Source organism: Epinephelus lanceolatus, chromosome 17, assembly GCF_041903045.1.
Source record: "Epinephelus lanceolatus isolate andai-2023 chromosome 17, ASM4190304v1, whole genome shotgun sequence".
Lineage (NCBI taxonomy): Eukaryota > Metazoa > Chordata > Actinopteri > Perciformes > Serranidae > Epinephelus > Epinephelus lanceolatus.
The window spans coordinates 24,156,490-24,178,813 of NC_135750.1; the positions used below are offsets into that span (position 1 = coordinate 24,156,490).

At 40.9% G+C, this 22,324-nt stretch overlaps 1 protein-coding gene across 2 annotated transcripts in view; it reads right to left on the reverse strand.

Moving 5' to 3' along the window:
* khdrbs2 (KH domain containing, RNA binding, signal transduction associated 2) overlaps window positions 1–22,324 on the reverse strand; it is a 97,841-nt gene that overhangs the window by 44,706 nt on the left and 30,811 nt on the right. For both annotated transcript variants that reach the window (XR_004500874.2, XM_033612812.2), the window contains exons 3-4: window positions 15,438–15,554; window positions 6,723–6,869 (exon numbers count right to left, since the gene is read on the reverse strand). Coding sequence is in view for 1 of the 2 variants with exons in the window: in XM_033612812.2 (XP_033468703.1) it covers window positions 6,723–6,869; window positions 15,438–15,554 (264 nt within the window). In the remaining variant the exon portion in view is untranslated. The remainder of the gene's footprint in view (window positions 1–6,722; window positions 6,870–15,437; window positions 15,555–22,324) is intronic.

Genomic DNA, 22,324 nt, shown 5'->3' on the forward strand with positions numbered 1-22,324 from the left:
CACCCTCTGTCTGCCAAAATGCAATGCAGTTTGGCCAGAGATGAAGGCCACAAACTCATCCAGCCAAAAGCAGGAGCTTGTGTCCTTCTCCAGAGCTTCTCAGCCTGCATGTATAGTATTCCACTGATTAGGTTCCTGTTTGCAGCTTTTTATTTCTTTCCTAGGGTGCATAACTGTGAGCTGACAGCGCTGACAGTATTTCTGTAGTCAGATTTTGCTTCACGGCAGATCTGAGGGTTTCCGTTCAGACAGGCTTTCTCTCCTCAGTCGCTTCAGTGTCTGATAAAGCCCACAGACAGACAAACTGTACTTCTTGGCGGCCTGTGTGTTCTATTTCTGCTCAGGAGGACTAAATGAATAACACAACATACACTAATTATGCATGTGAAATTGTAATTGGAAATGGTCACAAAGTCTGCTTGTGTGATTGTGATTTTTTTTGATAAATGTGATTATATTAGATGAGATGTGCACACACCACATACGGGGAGTTTTTTATATCAGAAGAAAAGAAATCAATATTATTTTTTCCTGTTTTGCAGATATGGGCTCAGTGGGAGGCAGGTTTTGTTAAATTATAGGGCTAAGACATTTATTTTCAGACGTCACAGGCGTGATGCCACATTAAAATGGATTTTACTTTGGTGGGAGATGGAACACATTTGAGATGTGAAGGATAGATGAGAACGGAGAGGAGTGTAAGTGAAGGGAAAAAATGAGAGCAGTGTACAGTCACTCACCTCAGCTCACATGCTCTGGTACATACTTAGATTTTCAGCTGCAACCAGCAGCGTAAGTCACTTAACTACACATGTGGCATTGTGGGAGACAGCTACCCATCTCTGTGATCCTGCCGACCGCATCACTTTGGTTTCTGAGGCATAATGTCACACCAGCAGGGGTAGGCTGGCCACAGGAACAGTGCTAGTTTTCCTGGTGGGCCGGCAGAGAGAAGCAATAGTGTTGCACACCAGCTGGCTTGAATCAGGCATGTTTATATCTGGATCATAAATTCAGTCCATCTTTCCTCCTGGGCCACTTTTGTTTGGTGCATTCTACATTTCACATGCCGAGCTGACAGCAAACTGATGTCTTGTACATCAAAAAAAGTGGTGCACCACTTTAGAATTGCTCTCTTATAACGTTATCGAACTCATGATTAATCAAACACATTCTTTCATCCTTGTCATACCTTTTGCCTATATTTCCCACCATGCAACTCGACTGCTGGAGGTTTTGGAGTGCAGTGTGTGGCAGTAATACGTTTCTACTTTTTCCAGTAACAAGTAGGGTAACTAATTACTAATAGAATTTCAGTGGTAGTATTACAGTTACTCCAATACCAGACAACTCGTTACAACACGTTGCAATATTACAGCAGGCACACCACAAAGCATTAAGCTAATTAGGAGGATGGAAACTCTTATCTTAGCAGCTGCAAATATTCCCCTTATACATTGATTTTGTCGGGTGGAAAGACAAAATCCCTCCCATCTGAAACACCTACTACGACCAAAAGCACTGCAACGTGAAGCTCCAGGAAATATACCCCAGCAAAGATGAGCTCTCCTTGGCAGCAGTCGTTGGCCATAGACCTACACAGCTGCAGGCTGCAAAGAAGTAATTAAGCTTGTGGCTGGACATTTTGTGGATGGAATGTTTTTCCATGAGTGACTCTCTGTCTTTCAGGCAGAGCCTTGGGAAAATACCTGTCACAGGCAACTAAAGGCCTCCAGGTAAAGAATAAAAAAAAAAATAATAATAATAATTTGCAGCCTTAGCTACACTTACCGGTGACTACCCTGACATTCATACAGAGGCAAACATCTGCATTCTGGGGAGATATGCAATTACCAGTTTTATGGGGTGTAACGGAAAAGAAATATAACAAGTAGTGTAACAAATTATTGTTTGCCGGGAGTAACAGGTAAAGTAATAGTACTTTTGAACAGAGTAATGAGTAATAAATAATATATTACATTTTTAGAGTAACAAGCCCAACACTGCCGGCGTGTTAGCCTGATACAGAGATGAGGAGCGGGTTACAGAAGTCTGGTTGGTTTACTTCTTTTAAACACCGCAGGCTTGTGGCCTTCACAACCAACCGAGTGTCATCACTTGAGGCAGTTTGTCAGACTTCACACTAGGGCAGTAGGATATGAGGAAATATATGATAATATATTTTACTCCTGATAAATAAAGGATTATCAAAGTGTGCTCAGTTCTTAACTCTCCTGTATCCAAATATTTCCAGATGGCTAATGTGCCATTTTTTTAGGCAACACTTCCTCTCTGGCATTTGCACTGTTTCTCAAAGTCAAGTACGAGTCCTTCCAAGGAAGGATGCTACAGAGGCAAGGCAAGAGTCCCTCCTAGCATTCAGTGAACACACATTGTAACAGGCTAACGAGTGTTCCCAGGTGTTCATCATGAACCCACAGCAGACTAAGAAGGGTTTCAGGATACTGATAATTTTGGCACTCTATAATGTCGTTGTACAATTTGAACAAATATGAGCAGTATTTTCAAAGTCATGCAACTTTGAGGGAGAATGTATTTCTGGATTATACTTAAAAAAAAAAAACCCAAGCAGATAGGCTAAATGAAACTTTTGTGGCACTGCTGTAAATTATTAATTTAAAAACTTTTTTGTATTATCTTAATCACAGTATTTTATTTTCTGCCAGTAATTTTTTCATGCTTATATGATAATCACTCCTGGAGATATTAATCCAAATAAATTATATATTTAACTAAATCCTGCCGAGTTCCAATGGCGCAGGTTTTATTGGAGAGTCCCCGCCTTCACTTCCAGTAAACTGTGGGTACTTTATACCTGCTGAGGACACACACATTCATCCTTGAAAATTCTCTGAATGAAGGACTCAGTCCTTGGTAGAATTTCAAGGATCCTCGACATTGGAACAGTCCTTCGGTGGGATATGATGTCGTAGCATCCTTTAAATTCAACCATTTAAAGGATAACTTTGGTATTTTTCAACCTGGGCTCTATTTCCCCATGTGTATGTGTGCGTATGATTCATAGGTACAACTCGTTCTAAAATTGGTTCAGTATTGAGGGAGGCGGATGCAGCCGGGAGCCACGAAACGAGCTAAAACAGTAACGGGGGGCAAATGTGTCCCGTATTAGTTTGCGCATCAAAAGTGCTTTTTTCGCCACTAACCAGTTCAGATCGCCAGTGCTATCTCTGTAGATAGCATACTAAACGTTTCCCTTACCCTTCACTTGCTCTGGGCTGTGACGTCATCTCACGAGAGCTTTGCTTGTTGCTGGAAGAAAACAGAAGAGCCATGCAGAGCGCTGCTCCGAGTGGCGCTGGTTGTCCCGGAGTACAGCTGAGAGTTTTACTGCATCGATTGAAAACAATGGTTCGTGTTTGTGCTTATCCGAATTACAAGAACAGGATGTCGCCCAACACCCTGTACAGCTTTCATAGGCTGCCTTTGTCGGACGGCGAGATGCTGAAGTTGTGGCTAGTTGTGCTACAAATGGATGCTAACACTCGTGTCCAGACACTGCGCCTTGCAGACCATCAGGTCTGCAGTGCTCACTTCTCCCAAGATGACTACTGCCAGCCGTAGAAGAGAAGACATCCAATCCCGAAACACCTCTTCCTCAAGAAAACAGCTGTCCCACGAGTAGAGAGAGCTACAGACACAGTGGAGCAAAGCTCTCGCGAGATGACGTCACACAGCCCAGAGGTAAGGGCAACGTTTACTATGCTATTTACAGAGATAGCACTGGCGATCAGAACCGGTCAGTGGCGAAAAAAAAACACTTTTAATGCGCAAACTAATACGGGACACATTTGCCCCCGTTACCATTTTAGCTCGTTTCGCGGCTCCCGGCTGCATCCACCTCCCTCAATACTGCACCAATTTTAGAACGAGTTGTACCTATGAATCATACGCACACATACACATGGGGAAATAGAGCCCAGGTTGAAAAATACTGAAGTTATCCTTTAAGGATCATTCCTTGACTTTAAGAAACACACCTTGTCACACTTTCCTCCTTCAAACATCCAGAGTAGTACAGCAGCACTCGTCTAAAATAGCTCACTTGCATGTTCAGATTCTGACCAATCAGACAATGCCTAATGCCTCTGGCCTCTGTTTGACTGACCAGAGAGTTAACTGCTTGGTGTACATCAAAAGAAAAAGCTCCTACACACAAAATGTGATTTAACACATTGTCACAATATTCAATATTCGTGTTTATTGCGCCAGTTGATGTCACAGTGAAGATAAAAAACAACTTTTTTTGTGCAACCCTACTTCACACATCTTCCTCTGGAGCCACAAAAGGCTTTATACATTTTTTTTAAAATATATATATGCAGTAGTACTCCTCAACACCAGCAAACTGACTTTGATGTATAAAAATGGTGGAGTTCCCCTTTAATTACAATCAAAGAAAAACAACTTTACATTATTCTGCCTTTTGGAAATATAAACATTAGCAGCTAAATTAACAATATTTACAAGTTGTTAAACCCATGCTGATTATTATTTTCAACCAAACCAATTCCCAATAGCTATTCACTTGAAGTTGCGCTCTGACAGCACAGTAACCATCTCTGCTAATACACACTGCAGCAATAAAAACAGAATAAACAGCAGGACGCACTTGCCACTCTCCACCAGAGGCAGGAAACATCTGTCACTATGGATACTGACAGATGCCTGTTGTGATACATTATGTGCAGTTTATTTGCAAATCCATAAGATCCCTGCGGCAGCAAGCAATAAAATAGACAGCATGGTCTTTATTTTTTATGTATTTTAATGGATGTGGACATGGTATAGGCTGAATTTAGGGACAAAGGCACATTTCCCATTTTCTAAAATATTCTAGGATTTCATCCATACTATGAAAGACAAGGTAAGGAAGGAGATAAAAGATCTGATTAAGCAGCAAGATAAAAGTTAAATCAATGTGATGTGTGTGTGCCCCCCCCCCCCCCCCCCCCCCCCCCCCCAGTATTCAGCACCTATCCTCGCTGTTGGGATTAGCATTTATAATAATATGTCAGCATTTGGAGGGTTTATGGTCCACTTCCACCTGTCACTAACTGGTTTTCTCCCCAAATATGGCAGACAGTGCATTCTCATCCGCAGTAATGATTTTCAGCCCTTTTGTCACTTAGTTAAATCTCACTGAATCTCTTCCTTCCTAGTCACCCTGCATCATTAGTTCTGCTGGCACATTTTCACAAAAGACTCAAACTGTCTAGCCTAAACTGTCTGTGCTCACTGACTGTGTGGACCTATTTAAAAAGAAATGTATTACAGCCAATCCTGTGTGTTCACTAATTAGAAAACCTTGCACTGTTATTAGAATAATTCAGAATACACAATACCTCAGCTTTTCTCAAGGTACTGCAGCGAGGCGAGAGCTGAGACTCTGCCAGCAGTATATTTATATTCTTGGAAAGACTGTGTGCGTGCAAGTAAAGCGTCGTATTTACTGCAGTTTATACAGTTACTTTCCCACCACCGCCAATACATAAAAGCCCCTGCTGATCTGACCCTTTTATTACTAGAACAGGCTGGTGTGGATCGCAGAGTGCAAAGCGCATCAGAGCAACTGAACAAATGGGACGCCGAAGCAAATTAGCATTTCTGAGAAAATGTACACCTGGTGGGCATTTACACCACCGATCTGCCGAATGTTACCTCAGCATAGGATTTCAGAAAAGTTGCTTCAACATACTGTATGAGCGTGTTAACAGTTCCAATATGCATTCTGGATGCATGCATCATTGTACAGCAGGGGCTTGTTCTGTTTGTCAGGCCTGACTTCTCACCATAATTGTTTGCACCAGCAGATAATGATGATCATGAGTTGATGTTAGGAGAGGCATGAAGGCACTGAGGGGTGGAAACAAGAATGGGGAAAACTCGAGCGAGTCTGATGGTGTCAACATTGCCCTCATCCTTGTTTTCACTTTACTACAGTAAATCTAAACTGTCTAACAGCCTGCAAAAAGGGAAACTAATATGATAACTATCCTTTCTATGAAATATTTGCCATCTTATTGAAGAAAATCTGATTGTGGAGACGTGCAGTGATTATATAGAGTAATACTCCTGAAATCTAACACACAGAAATATCAGGAGTAGATTAATAACCCTGTATTTCTTCCTGCTTTTTGGCAGACACTGTTAAGTTATTTGTATTTTGCAGGGTATGAACTGCTCAGTGCAAGATGCAGTATCATCATCCCCCCCAGCCCAATGCTTGTGAGAACATCGTTGCGAACTAGGAAGAAGCATGAACTCCATAAAGTAGACTCATGCAGCACAATTCCTCTATTAGGCTTGTCACATTTGCAAAGCTTGATTAACATTTACAACTTAGACTCAGCAAGAGTACACAACACACACATTAATTATTGCTAAGTTCTCCAGGCTCTAAGTTGCTGGAGTCTTCCAAGTTTTTCCATACTGCACTTTAATTGCTGAATACATTATTTTTGGTTTGTAAGTGAGAGGATGTAGTGCAGGGTAGTGGTTGTAGTGCAGAGAAAAATGTCACATTTATATTTTACTCTTATGTTAACAAACCTTGGATACTGTAAAGTCTTTGTGTTCATAAGCCTGGTGGAGAAATGATCAAGTCAGCGGTAATGTCTAATGTTCATACACCACACAGGAATGAAAATAAGGGGGGGAATAAGGTGAAGTATTAAACTTACTGGAACTAGGAATTTCTTTATCTCCTCCAAGGCGTGACTCATGCGGGAATAGGCTTCTCCAGGTGGAGCAAAGACTTCAATTAAAACATGGAGATCGTTACTCAGATGGGCGTATTTGGCCTCCCCGCTTTTCCTTAATTCTTCCTCCTGTGAAGCAAAGAAAGCAAGTGAAGGACTTGTATTCATAAAAGAGAAGCGAAAGTACATGTTGTTTGATATTATTATGCAAATTTTAACAGCAGCGCATTTCACACTTGTTTGGATTAACTTGTAGCAAGTACAGTAATGCATAATGATATATCAATGAGGTATTGATTTGGAAGTCAGTTTTATCTTTTTTGTAAATTTCAGGTTGTCAAAATGAAGCAGGTTATCTTTGCTAATGACTTGTTTTTATCTTCAATATTTCTACTACAATAGCTAAACATATGATAGATAATTTCATATAAAGCTACAGTTGATGACTTTTATTGAAAAAAAAAAAAAAAAAATTAAAACAAAACATTTGCCGAAACTGTCACTATCTTCATACAGCACTAAATGAGACAGATACATTCTCTTTTGCCACCTCTGTTGCCTGTTAGCACTTCTAATTGCCTTAATGCATGTGAAAGGGAACCACCAATCGGAGCTGAGTAGTCTCTAAAGCAGCTGTCAATCATGTCAGTCACTGCTATTAAACTGCAGTCAAACTGACAAACTAGGCAGTGCTGATCAAATATGTATCTGTAAATGCATTGCCTCACATGATTTCAGAAAGATATTTTAGTGTACTGTTTAGCTGTAAAATGAGAACATTTGTAACCATGTTGGATACAAGACTGGAGTACCAAGCATTTCTCATTTTACAGCTAAACAGTACACTAAAATATGTTTCTGGAAACATTTGAGGTGAGAAACAGGCAATGCAGTAGCAGAATCTTGATTTAGATTTGATCAGCGCTGTCTAGTTTGACAGTTTGACTGCAGAACACAGAGCAATTGACATGATTGCCAGCTGTGTTAGAGACTCTCCTTGGATTTGATTGGTTGGTCCTGCTGGTCTGTGGTCAGATTATAGCAAATACCATTAGAGGCAGTGGGAAGAGGAGGAAGGACATGATTTTTTTTCAGGAACTATCAGTCTCATGTACTTCTTTCAGAACAAAGGAACATTTCCAGAAAATATTAACCAAAGTTATTCTTTTTAAAGTTACTGACTCTAGCTTTAATTATGTGCCCATATAATGTTTAATTATGCCTAGAGACAGTTTGGACTAATGTTCTTTGTTCTACCTACTGAAGGTAGAGGTGTTGCTGGGTTTGATTCTAACCTGGGGACCTTGCATGTTGTACCCCTCTCCCCCCATTTCCAGTCTGCCTCCTCACTGTCATCCCTCAAATAAAAAAGAAAAATGCCCAAGAAATTGGCTAGATGTCCTTTTCCTTAAATAGACAATACAGCTTTAATTTGAAGGAATACCACTCAAGTTTCAGAACAACACTAAACCCTGGCAACACTAAACCCCTGAGCTTGAAAAGGACTAAATGCACAAACCTGTTATTTTAAAATATCACCTTAGGAAAGTAGGTTTCACCCTCTACCATGGATGTCTGCACAAATTTCACTTCAATCCCTCCAATAGTTGTCAAAGTATTTGAGTTTAGACCAAAGTGGTTGACTGCCCAACAAACAGACCGTCACTGTCAGAGCCATGCTGCTAGCTTGGTTAAACACCTACATTCAGCCGATTTAAGTATTCCTGCTCTAAAATTTGAATGAAGACATTTTGCTGTGATACCCAACACTGCCTTTTTTCCCTCTTTCATCATAAACATCTTTTGGAAAGGCAGAATACAACAGAAACATTTTGATTTAGTTTCGAGACAAGGAGACACTTGAGCGATCACTACATTCATCACCGGAAGACACTTGTACCACACACAAAAACATTTCTGAATGATATGTGGCCTTTCCCTCACTTGTGTAAGGAATAACTTAACTTCTACAGAATAATTACCGCTCATCTGACAACTGCAGAAAAAAATAAGAATAACAGACTAGATAGTAGAGCTTGGCACCAGTGAATGTTTTTATTTTCAGACAGAAATTGCATTTTGTGATTTGTTGTGAAGAAAGTCCTGCAGGCTCTGCTCCAAATCATCTCCCAGAAATGCTTAAATGGATTGACATCTGGTGACCCAGACATGGCGTAAGCTATGGGCTAGTTCAAGTAATCTTGATGGTCAGTGAATGAATTGGTGACCGCCTTTGCCAAATGGATTTGAAGTTCCACAAGGGCAGATATCAAACAACAAAATGACAAAAATAGTGCCCTTTCAAAAGGCTTAAAAGGGACATCCAATAGACAACAAAATTAAAGTTCTGTATCACAAACAAGTCATGCAAACGGTAAGAGAAGTCTGCAGTCAAGAATATCAACTATACATTCAAAAAAGACCAACAAGGTGCAGCTGGGGAGGCAGCAGAATAATTAGCAGATAAGGGACAGGTGTGCAAGGAGACACACTGAGGACACCTGGTGGACAGGTGAGGCATGACAGGTCTGATAGATAAAACAGCTGACACACACAGAGATCCTTCTGTCTGTGTGGGAGACAGAAGAGAAAGGAGAGGGAAATGATGCAGGTGTCACCATGACAGAGACAAACAGCAGGTGCAGTGTGATTTCTCTTTCTACATTAATTATAAAACTACTCTCTCTACATCACAGAAACAAAAGCATTGAGAAAAAGTTTGGCGAGGTTTACAGGTTCTCTTTATCTGATTAGAAATTCCTTAATCATCCCCACAGATGGTGCTAAACAAAACAAAACAAAACAAAAGCACTCTATAAAAATTGCAAAAATAAAACAAAAGAGATTTTCAGTCAAAAAAGAGTTTCTGACTGGCTGAGCGTCTCTCGCTGCTGGATTACTGTTTTAGTGCAACTCCTGAGTTCATCCTTACATTACTGTGTGGTGCACGGGATAAATGGTTAAAACACAGAGCAAAAAATTAGGAATGCAAAGAGGTGACTGCTCTTGCTGGATAGGGGGCATTGAGTTAAAGCAAGTCTACAAGAAACCACTGAAGTAAACAAAAGATGTCGATTCAAGCTAGTCATGCAAACTGTTCCAAAGTCTGATGACAAGAAAAGCCCAATCACCCTTCAGTCTTAACCCAGGCCCTGAGGGGGCCCCGGCCTGAGGCTTCACACTGGCTTTAAAGGCTTAAAAGATCTGTAATATAGCTCGAAGCCAGTCCTAACTGTGTTTTAAAATGAGCCAGTTACATTGTAAAATCAATTCTACACTGAGCAAAAAATTGGAAGTGATGTCAGACCTGCAGTAAAGACGTTTTGTCTACTTATATTACAAATGCAGCTGCTACCCATCTAACAATGTATTGATTATTTAATAATCTCCATATATATATTCTTTTAACGTGCGTTCATTTACTCTGCGCTGTAACAGTTGGGGGCTGAGTGCTTTGCTCAAGGACACCTTAATGGTGGCTGTTAAGACAGGCGAGAGTGCCACTCACCCAGCCAATCTGGGGATTCAAACTTTTGTCCTTGCATCACAGGGCCATTCTCCACCCTCCAGGAGAAATCAGCTTTAATTAAAAAATCACTCCGAAAATTTCAGCAGGCTTCACAGTCACTGTCAGGGAGCCTAAGTCATTATGGATCAGATCAAAACGTCCATGTGGGCGGACGACTGTGTCTCTGAGTTGTTTCAATAGTTTGTTACTGAGATGTTTGGCAAAGTTTGACAGCAGGAGCAGCACACACAGAGCTTTAGACCAGACCAGCGTCGCCGCCTTTTGGGTGAAAGAAACCAGCTGTCACATCAGGAGAGAAACAGAAAAAGGCCCGAAAGCTGTTGTGTGTTGGGGTAACCAAGGCTATCACACTGAGATTTGAGGCATTTAAGGATATGAATACTCACTGTCAGTGTGGTTAATCACTAAATGGTGATGCCGACAGTTACGACTGACGGATAGCTAGCTTGAAAAGGAGGCTGCTGTAGTACAGTCACCAGACTGTCACCTGTTCTCCTTCCCAAATATTTGCCACGGGCGACAGATGCCATATATAGCGTGGAAAAACTCCACATTGTGTTGGATGGGTCAAACAAACATGGACTTTCACTCAGGAGACCGCTGTTTGTGTCCCATGTGGAACCAAAAGTCAACACTGTTTAAACATAACGTTACATAGGTGTGTGACACATTTGCATCACGTTACGTTCTTTAACCTGAAACATGATGTTTTTAACTACTTATTACATTGTGTTTCACAAAGGAGACAGCTGTGCATCAAATACAGATGCCAAAAGATGACTTGTGCATCAGTAGGAGACGGGAAGGGGGCGTGACAAAGTGTATATGATGCCCTGGGAATGAGATTTGCAATCTCAGCCCAGCCTAGATTAAACAATTGGCTGGTAACAGGTTCCTTGTTTAAAGACAACACTTGACCCAACAATACCTGGCGATTCAAACAAATATGTCCAGATGTCCAGATAAGCAATATCCCGCCACTGTGTTGGGTCACTGACCCACCTGGATGAGGGAAGACTAAAGGGACATAACTACGATCAACCAAACAATTTTTAGACATGTCCAGTAATGAAAAACTAATAAAACAAATCTTTGTTTAAGACAAGAAATGCACACAAACATGTTAAAATTATAATCCAAACACATGTCAAATTGTATTGACATCTATGGAATCTCTGTTTTCTATCCCACAAAGAGGGGATACAGCCTTCATGTTTTCCGTTCTATACATCAGTTTCCATGGCTGCAGTATGCCCGTGTTTAATCGATCAATATTAGGTTTGCTCACTTTGCTGTAAGGACTTCAAGAACTCAGAAATAAAATTCTCTCTAACCTTGCAGTGTTTCCTTTGGTAAACAATCTAGAGTCAGAGAGGTGGAATAAGGACTCTCTGCTTTAGTGCTATGACTCAGCACCATGTTAACCAGGCTAATATCTGTGCACAAGGTGTTATATTGAGCATATGGTTTAATACGTGTGGGTGGGCTGCTCTGATATAAAATTTCCAAACCTGAGATATCACCCTACGGCAAGACAGATGCACCCCGCTGACGAACTGGATGAGATGGCAGAAATGTGTGATGACAACTTTTGCTTCTAATGGGACTTGTGCAATGTCTGTACCTCACTGGTACAGCCCAGCTGCCTCAAGTGGCAGGCAGCCTTTCAGTCACGACCTTTAGGTGTCAGTCTCATCACAGAGTCCTTCAGACTTGGCCAGACTGTACACAAAATCAATATGGCACACAGAAAACACCGAGCTAAAGCAGATCGTTACATGGCCGGCATTTTGTAAGAAACTGTGAGGGGTCTCTTACTTTTCTTTGTGCTGCACACAGCACTATGATTCTCCCTCAGACTGACACTCCAAGTGAAACAGACACCATTGTAGTGATAGTAGTACCTAGTAATTGATTTATTAAATATTAAAAAGTCATGCTGTAGTGTACAGTGCAGTATCATAACCGAAGCACTGCATGCAGGTAAATAAACCATTAATTTTGCATACATTTTAGTACCTCTTTACTTATTTTTACACACTGCAGACAAGTGAATGCAGCACATGAGTAAACTGAATGGACTTAGTGGCAGGAAGCCAAAGTTTTAAATGAACTCTAGCACCAGCCAAGGCACATTCAAAAATGTGATGGTAAAGAAACATCTCAGTGCCTTTCGTCTTCGTCAGAGCCTCACAATTAGGCCTGGATGGAAATCCATGTGAAAAAGGTATTACCAGTAATTTCTAATTACAAAGCCGTACAGTTGTTGATGAATTGGGGGCTTTATTAAGTTGCCTTATACAAAAGCTTAGTCATCCAGAAGATTACATGGCTCAAAATTGCACATTTTGCAGGCCAATATTATGGGATGCTGGAACAGATTTATAACCACAGTACATAGCAATTACAGTAATAAACTACTGTACTTTATCACTGTACATATACATCATTAGCCTACTGCACCAGCTTTGTACTTCTATGAGAACTTCTCCATCTGCTGAGGAGAGGCCTGTTATGTGATCACAAGCTGCAGAAAAACAACTGAATGGACCTTGAAATTGTTTTTGTCATCTGATGTTGAAGTTCAAGAATGAGCTCTCAGTCTCACTTAATTATTAATGAAAATGGTGTTTCTTACTGTCTTATATTTTGTTTCACGAAGTGTCAAAGATAGAAATAACTGGACAAACTGTGTATGCTGATTAAAATCATGTGATATGGTTGAAAGCTCCAGAATAGCAACTAAAGCCTCGTTTCCACCGAGCAGTTCAGTACGGTTCAGTTTGGTACACATTTTTTCCATCTCCAGTGTGAAAAGTTGTGGATTTTGCCACTGGGACCGTTCTGTACCATCCCTATTTTTGGTCACCCCTTTTGGTACCGAGCACACAGATCTGGTACTAAAAGGTGGAGCTGTGAACACTGCAGTCCATTGATTGGTCAATGACGACGGTCACTCTGCTCAGGGCAGAGTTGTGGCTGGTTTTAAGGCTCATGTAACCATTGTTCGTACTGTGGAGAGTTTGTCTTGCTGCCTCTTGCAGCAGCTGTAGTCTGAGAAAAATAACTTAATTCACTGGGCCGAATGCCCGCGACTTTTAAGGTGGAACGCTAACTTGTAATGTTACTCAATGCATGAGTTGGCAACGTGAATCACCTTACATTTCACTGACAACTTTGACCATTACTTTAGTTTTTATGACATACACTTTTAGAAATGAGTGGATCCTCAAGCTTGCCGAAATTGATAGTGTATATTAACTTTGGCAGGGTTATGTCAATGGCATATGTTCTAATCCTCCCTCAGAGAGCAAAAAAGTGTCGCAGAGTGTCGTTTCTGTGGGATCCGGCAACACTAAAGCCCCCAGCTTGCCTGAGAAGGACTAAATACACAAACCTGGTATTTTCAAACATCTCACTGAGAGAGACTCTCAGTGCAGCCTGTTTTATTTTGTTCTGAAAATGTCGGTGTGCAGCCTCATTCTGTGGATGATAAACGAGGTGCAGACTTCCATATGTGCCACCGGTAATGAGGAAATACAGTGAGTGCTGGACGGAGCAGTGAGTGACGACAACCCTGCCCGCATTTAAGAGTTCTGTTTGCGGTGGAAACATTAGGGTCTAGGCACCTTGTCTGAAGGGTTACTCTTGATTTCAGGTACCATACCTAAAGTTTTTGGTGGAAACGGGGCTTAAAGGCTTAAATTGAGATTGTTTGCTCAACTTGATTGCATTTAATATGTACAAATGACCAATATACTGACATGCAGTAACTGATTTTTGTGGCCACTTGAGGGCAGCTGAAACAAGTTATGAACACAACAGTAACACAGAAACATTATGGTTCATTTGGAGTTGTCTTTCTGTCAATCAGGCGAATGTAACACCAATATCCACTCTCTTTTAGCTCTGGTTTTGGTCTCTACCAACTCCTGAGGGAAATATCTGGCTCTTTAGCTGCTAAATGCTCCACTGTGTTCACTAGCTAGTCGTTAACTGTGTGTCTTCAGTTTGGTGTTAAATAGGTAGTGTACAGTATAGTTGCAGGACGTGTTGCTGAACAATGAGCCAGACATGGACTTGCCATCAGGAAGTTTCTGGGCTCTTTCTTCCCCTAACTCCGGCATCATAAACATTTTCTTCTCACCTTGTTTTGAAAACTGTAGTCACACGTCTATCCCTTGGCTTACAGTCTGGGTCGTATGAATGCATTTACCATGAGTGTCAGTATATGGGTGCACTACAGTTGTAGCGTTGGCTCATTTGACCACAGAGATGCAAGTGACAGCTGACTTGACCGAAGTTATTTTTAGAACATGCCCTGTGGGCGAGTCATTGGCTCCTTGTGGGCCACCAGGCGATTTTTAAATTAATGATTCGTTGATCCACAAACATGTTGTGTCAGTTCAAATTTGTTGTATCAAACTGGGGCCTCTTGACAGCAAATTCCCAGCTGCTCTTTGTTGCCAGTCCGCCCCTGTAGTGAGCTGAAACTCACAAAGCTCTGTAAAGCTGAGGGGAGCTCCAGATTTGGGTGATAATTCTCTGAGGGAACTCTGTCACATTGTCAGCCTGATATATTTTTATCATAAAAATATTTATTACAGACGCTTTAAAGAAGTTGTAACAACCTCCGCATTATTTTACCTTCATCATATTCCTGATGTATTGAAATGCAGCTCCAGTTTCGCCAAAGAGGTGGTAACAGTTGAAGTCTTTTGTCATGTCTAGATGTCTGGATTGGAGGCTACAGTAATGATAGCATTGTAACTCTATAGCAGCACACTGAGACCTGTTAAAAGCGTGAACAGCAGACTGTCTGTGTACACGCTCGGATAAGTTTGGCTCCAGGGGACCACAAGTCAGCAGGATAAATGACTTTGGCAAAGAGATTCATTACTAGGCATTTATAATTGACTATTACAGAATATGCTATTAAACAACACACAGAAAAACATTCCCATTTTCTGCTACATATGTTTGTCAACCGAAAGCTATTAATTCTACTCTGGTGTTATTCATCTCAGTTTCAGCTTGGATATTGTTGAATAGAATATTCTTCTGTGCTTTGGTGGAACTTCAAGCACTTCGTTCCTGTAAATATTTCCATTTGATCCATATCTTGGACCAGGCCGACGACTATATTTCATCACAAATCAATATCTTACCTTGCCTTTGTCCCTCATGGACCCTTTGCCGAGGATGGACATCTTCACTCCTGTCTCCTCTTGTAATCGTTTCATGGAATTTCCCCGTGGTCCCAGCAGCTTCCCGACAAAATTAAACTGTGACACAGGAGGAAAAAAAAAAGCAATCAGATGCCTTATCAATGCTTCCAACATATGTAAGAGGACAAAAAATGAAAAAGCTCACTGATGTGTAAAGAGAAATCTTTCTGAAGACAGTCTTTATGTGTCGGATGTTTAAGGAATTTGATCCGTTTGAAGAAAAGGTTAAGCATGAAAGATGTCGGCTGGCTGTTAGTCATTATTATCAATATAATCTCACATTCCATTCACCATTCATCATGTGAGGAAAAGCTGTAATGTAGCCTGTGATAAATCAATAGAATCGTGCTCTGTATGTAGCACATTAATGGTGAAAGGGACTCTCAGCTGCGGCCCGGCATAACTTACGCATCCATCCATTTGCTTGAACTGTGACCTTCCTAGTCATGTGTCTTATTGGCATTTAGGGTCATTCATGTCGTGTCGAGAAAAAGGGAAAAAAAAGGGAAAGGGAACATGGGCTCAAACCAATAACGTTCCTGAGACTGTTCCAGAGGTCAGTGCTGAGATAAAGTCAGAAATAATGAGTTTCTTCCCAGTGGGAAATTAAGTAATACTATCCAGATGACAAACTATCAGATTCAAGCCTCGGGGCTCTGACTATCATTTCCCTCTCGCTGTGCACCAGCTAGTGTTCATATTGAGAAAAGTAGCTCTGGGTTGTTGAAGGCGCAACACAGCTGAGATTAGTGGTGATTAATCCATGAGGTAAAACTCACAACTGCAGTCGAATGGGTTTTTTCTGAAGAAAATATGAGCCGAAGATCAATTAGAAAACAAGAGCATCTTCCGCTTCTTAAAATAAGCACATAAAGGCTGCTTAAAATATCTCGCACACTACTTTTTTAATTGTAATAAATGGTTCGACCTTCAAATGTTTGCTGCTGGATGAGATGATAAGAGACCACCTCCAGAGCTGAACAGGTGGTCAGCCGCCCACCACAACACACTCTGGCCAACCCTAAAATGATATTAACCTTTTCACAAAGCAGCTTCTCCCACTGTGGCTGGGCGGATAATAACTTCAGTGCCAGCTGTGTGGCTGCTGCAACTCAACTCCGACAACTGCACACTCAGCTTATTTCATGAGCATCATTAACATCACGAGTCAACGCCATATCTCAGGTTAGGGAGGCGCCAGGGGACGCAGAGATGAGACTATCTTTAAAAAAAAAAAAAAAAAAAAAAAGCAACCCTACTGTCCTTGCCTGTCCTCTGATCTGAATGATTAAGGCACCTTTGTGGATGCCTTTCTTCACAGGGGTTGCTTTGACAGGACTATCCTATAGCTGGCAGGGAGCTTGAGAGCAGATGGTCGTTGCGGCTAAGTCGAGAACGCGCTCGCTGGGCGGTAGAAGAAGAGTGGCCTGTTTTCATTAAGCTAATGAATGTCTGGAGCCACTCTGCAGCTCCATGGCGAGCAATTTGGGCTTTAGAAAGGGGCACGGTTCGGTGTTAAATGAGGTTTGAAATGATGCAATGTGCCCCCTGCAGTCTTAACACTGATAACTATGCAGATATTAGATGGAAGGGTGTTGTGAATACGACAATTGCGTACAAAGACGTTTCAGATATTGGAGAAATAGTGATAAAGTGGGTGCAGTGATCTTTTCTTTTTGTATTTCAAAAAAGTGTAATTCCTACATGAAGGGCACATATTTAATTGAGAGCTTTTGTGCAGGATGAATTCTGTGTGAGTCTCCATATGAATTCTTTAAAGTCATTTTTGTCAGGTCCTGTGTCGTACAAGTCTACAGGTTTTAAAGCAGGAGTTGAAGGTTGAGTCAGGTCACACTAATGTGAGTCTGTAGCGCTGCTAATGAAGCTGAGCAAAGAACTTTTCACAAGACCCTCAGTGACTGAGGCCTGTCCCTTAATTGCACTTCTGATGAAGATTATCAAGATTACAATGATCTCTTAAAAATCTCCTCAAAACTGACAGAAAGTGGCCTTACAAACTCAGTGCACTGCAACTTAAAGCAACAGTTCACACACAGAATGATTATCTGTACATCAGTTACTCTCCCCATGTTTTACTGAATTCATGAATCAAGCTTTGTTTTTCTCACACGCCTCCACAGTGAACTAAGAATTCGAAAACTAAGAAAACTTTTGATGATTTGGAGTAAATGGGGGCCGCACTCAATAATATCAAAACTACATCAGAACATCTGTTTACAAACTCACACACAACTTGTGCAGTATAATCAAAGGCTCATGAATCCAGTGGTATGCTCAGTACTTCCCAAACATTTTTTCTAAAACCTCTCTATTTAAAACACTTCTGCATACAAGTAGCAGGCCTGTTCAGGCTGAGCATATGAGATCAATGAGACTTGGATCAAACAGCAAGAGTTGTGAAAGAGTTTGTAAATGGCTGTGTTGATATAGTTTTGCTGTCTTTCCTCCACTTGACCCTTTACTAAGTCCCGCCCTCAGACGCAGACTGGCCAATCATAATGTAGCATCGGGATGGCTCAGACCAGGGTCCGACAACAACACAGCTGTGCTCCATTGACTCTAATGCAATCGTTTCAGATTCCCTTCATTTTCAGGCTGGTTTTGTGGATTTGAAGCTAAATGTTGTGCCTGGGGCACGTCGTGTATTAATGATACTCGTTACCTGGAGAGGTTGGAAAAAGACATACGTTTCATCCCTGTTCCAAAACCAAAATCAAACCCTGAAAAGTGTAGGGTTAGCTAGCTAGCTACTGAAGATATAGCCTACTGAATGTATACACATGCAGCTTTTGCTTTTTAATCATTATAACAGTGAAAAAAAGACCGACCCTGCTGTACAGGAACCAGTGAAGGGAAGAAGGGAAACTTTGCTGATATTCAACCAGCTGTGTGTCATCGCAGTATGGACGAAGTTTCCCTTTATATTCATTGTCTTGTGTGGCGATCAGCAGTGATGTGGTGGTTCACTTTTACACTGTGATCTGTAGCCTATAGTTCGGCTTTAGCTTCTAACTATCTTTGTCTTTTTAACCTGTTGTTGCTGCTGAGTCAGTTTGACATCCTGGATAGATCCTTCAAACACAGACTGTAGACCCCTCTGTCTGCTTCTCTCTGGAATCACTCTTTCATTTTTCCAAAAATATGATAATATTTCATCAGGGAGTGCAGTTAGTTACAGTGTGGGCTACATGCTTACTCCGACAGCTTGTCGGACCATCACAAAGAGGCGGGGCTTAACAAAAGGTCAATTCATCAAGACTTCTCTCTGATTTTGCATTCTTTGTTCACTGCGGAGGCATGTGAGCAAAACACGTTGAACAGAACGTGGTGAATACTTGGTACACAATTATCAATTTGTGGGTGAAGAATTCCTCCAAGAAAACACATGCAAATAGACAAAATGCAAGAAAATTGAGAAACACATTCACCAGTTTGACAACACTTGAATGCAATGGGATATAACACAAAGCAGAAAACAGAACCAAATACAAAAAACATACAGAAATGCCATGCTCATAATCTACAAGTGAATATTTACACAAAACTGTTCACGTTTACACCTACAGGCAATTTAGAGTTGCTAATTGACCTCATCTGCATGCATCTTTTGCATGTGGGAGGAAACCAGAGCACACAGCAAAGAGAAACGCTGCCACAGGGAGAAAATGCAAACTCCACATTAAAAGGCCACAGCTGGCCAGCAGGTATAAACCCAGAGTCTTTTCCCTTTGAGGCAACTATGGCACAGTGTTATAGGAGTGCAGTGCTAAATCGGATGAGTACTCTCTTAAGGTGTAGTACATTTAGGTCTCAAAGCCACTGTAGACAGGACCTACTTTGAGCACTGGAAACAGAGTGCAGCTTTCACATGTGGGCAGGTACGTCCTGAGTCAGTATGTGTAACCCATATGTATCCTCCTACGCTGGTGTCTGGCTTCTGTATAGCTAAATTTGAAATGAGTAGAGGCAAAATATTTAAAGATTTTGGCACAAACGTCTCTAAATCTTGACACGGGACTCGATATAGCTGCCACGAATACACATAAACCATCTTCTTCTCAGTTTGGAAACCATGGTGACTGACACACACTCAGGTGACCCTACTGAGCTCAAATAATGCAGTGTAGCATAATGTCGTTCCTCCACCATGCACGATACTACATGTATACAACATCCCTCTTCAAAGGCTTGTTTGAGAAAAATGTAGAAGCACAGTGACTAATCTTTTTATGAAACAGTTTTGCACCCCTTATGCACCAAAAAATCCACGAGTGTGAAGTTAATATTCATATGGATTTTGGTGAGTGAAGTCTGACCACATGTAGCTTATCAAACATTAGGAAAAACAATACAATCCCTGTTGTCTATAAGAGGATTTATTTGTTTGATGAAAGAAGTTTCTGCTGCAGGCTGTTGCATTTTGTCTTTATTTCATACCACGTCGCTTCTCTGCCCTACAAGACCTGAGATCTCCATGAACACACAGTCCAGCATCCCGGCTGGGTGTCAGAGCTGCACACAAGAATATTTTTCCATACATTCAAAATAATGATACTTGTAAATATTTTACACTCTCGTGGCCCTGATTCTATAATGCTGCAAGTAATAAAAGTCAGAACATGAGAGACGCTAAATACAAAAAGCAAAGAACAAAGAAAGCATGAGCATTAATAAAAATCAAAGCAACCTCTGGGTGATTTTATGCACCAGACTAGCCTGTGTTTCGCAGCTTCAGTATGAGGTCAGCTCCATGTTAAGCATGGAAATATAGAACATTTTTGCAACTTGTCAAGTGGGACTGCAGAGCTAATAACACAAAAACCTTTTCGGCTTTTGAGTTGGAAAATGTGCATGGTGGTACCCTTTAATGCAGTGCACTGGGGCCAGGCAAGATTTGCAGATGTCCTGAGGCACTTACTGCCAGGTTAGCGAGCTGTGCTATTGGGGAAGTCCAGGTCCTGTATGATAGCAGGATTAAAGCCTCAGGTAGAGGTTTATGCGTTAATGACAGCTATGGATGACCGGGCTGTGAGCGTGTCAGAGGAGTGTGTTCTATCAGCTCCACAAACATTAAAGGAAGCAGATGAGTGGTTGTTTAGTGGGAGGGAGGAGATTTACTGTTCACCTGCTTCAGTGGTGTCAGATATTGGGATATGAGGATGTTGTCTTTGGTCAAAACATTACAAAAACAACATCAAAACACATCAGTTTTTTGAAGAAGAAGAGGAGGAGAATGAAAGAATGAAACCTGTTACAATTTGGGTGGCAAATTGACCTCAGTCTTCCCTTTCCTAATGCAACATCTTCATCACAACAAAGAGGAGCAGAATGTTCTGATAAAAATGTAACAGTTCCCATTAATATGTACCGTCACCCAGATGGTTCCCCCTCTCCTCTCTCTCTCTCTCTTTCTCTCTCTCTCTCTCTCTCTCTCACTCACACACACACACACACACACACACACACACACACACACACACACACACACACAGTAAACACAACAAATATCATGATCCCTGTATATTTTAACAGGTGACAAACAACTTGAGCCAAGATCAATACAGACGAGCAGCCAGAAATGCCAAAGTGCCGCGACGCTACAAAAGCTGTTTAAGACCATGAAACTCTTCCAGACAAGCTGTGTTTTGCTGTCAGAGCAGCAGCTACACAGCCTTCCTGTTGGAGCAAAGAAAAATCAATTTATGCAATCTTTCCCTGCGAGTCTCTAACAAGCTATGGCCTTTAAATGAGTAACAACAAACACCTTTTAAATTAAATCTCTTCCGCTTTTACAGCAAATGGAGAGACAGAGCTTTATACATCCTGCTGAAAATGCAACGGAAGAGAAAAATATAGTCAACACTGTTACTGCATCTAAAGTTCATGCTTTATATATTGCTATAATATTATTATGTGTACATCAGTACTAATACTAATGTACCAGTTTTTATGTTTGGCAGTTAATATACAAGAAATACATGTACTTTTCATTGATACCAGGCATGTGCTCACAGACATCAAACACGACTTTAAAAACTAACCTCTCATTTGGAGACTTAAAGCAGCATCAGTTGACTATTGGGGGAATTTTGGGCATTGGAACAAGCTGTAAACACAACATAAGGGTGGGAGATATGGCCAAATCTTCTATTGCAGCATATGTAACTTTATATCACGGTAACAGTATATATCCTAATATGGTAATTGTTCTATTAATTCAATTAAGAAATGGTTAAAAAAATATACTTAGACAAACTGTAGGTGCATCATCACCACATTGGATTATTGTCTTAGTATAGGGTTAGGTTAGGATAAAAGCGCAGTGCTCTGAAGGGAGCACTCCAGGGGGCTATATGTATCCACTAGATACTTAAAATGATTTTTTGTTAAAAACCAAATGGGTCCTTAAAAGCCCTGCTAAAATTTGTAAAATGCAAAGTAGATTGGGCCACTGGGCAGTTTGGCAGTGGGAAGTAGGTTTTACACAAAGTACTCCAGCTTCCCAGGGTCTCTAAATTGACATCTTGGGGTTGCTATCAATTAAAAGGAGCAAGGTAAAATATTATAAAATAAGTGCTAGGATTGGATTAAGAAAGCCGACATAAAAGAAGGAAGGTTAGTAAGTGCTAACATAAGGTGCATAAAATAAGTGCTTTTAAAAAGTCAATAATAATGCATAGAACAATAAAACCAGTAAAAATCAGGAAAAGGAATAATAAAAGTTCATGAAAATTCATAAAATATAAATAGGTAATCTTAAAACATGCAATTCTTAATGTCGGGTAACTTATGTGTGTAAAATTCCA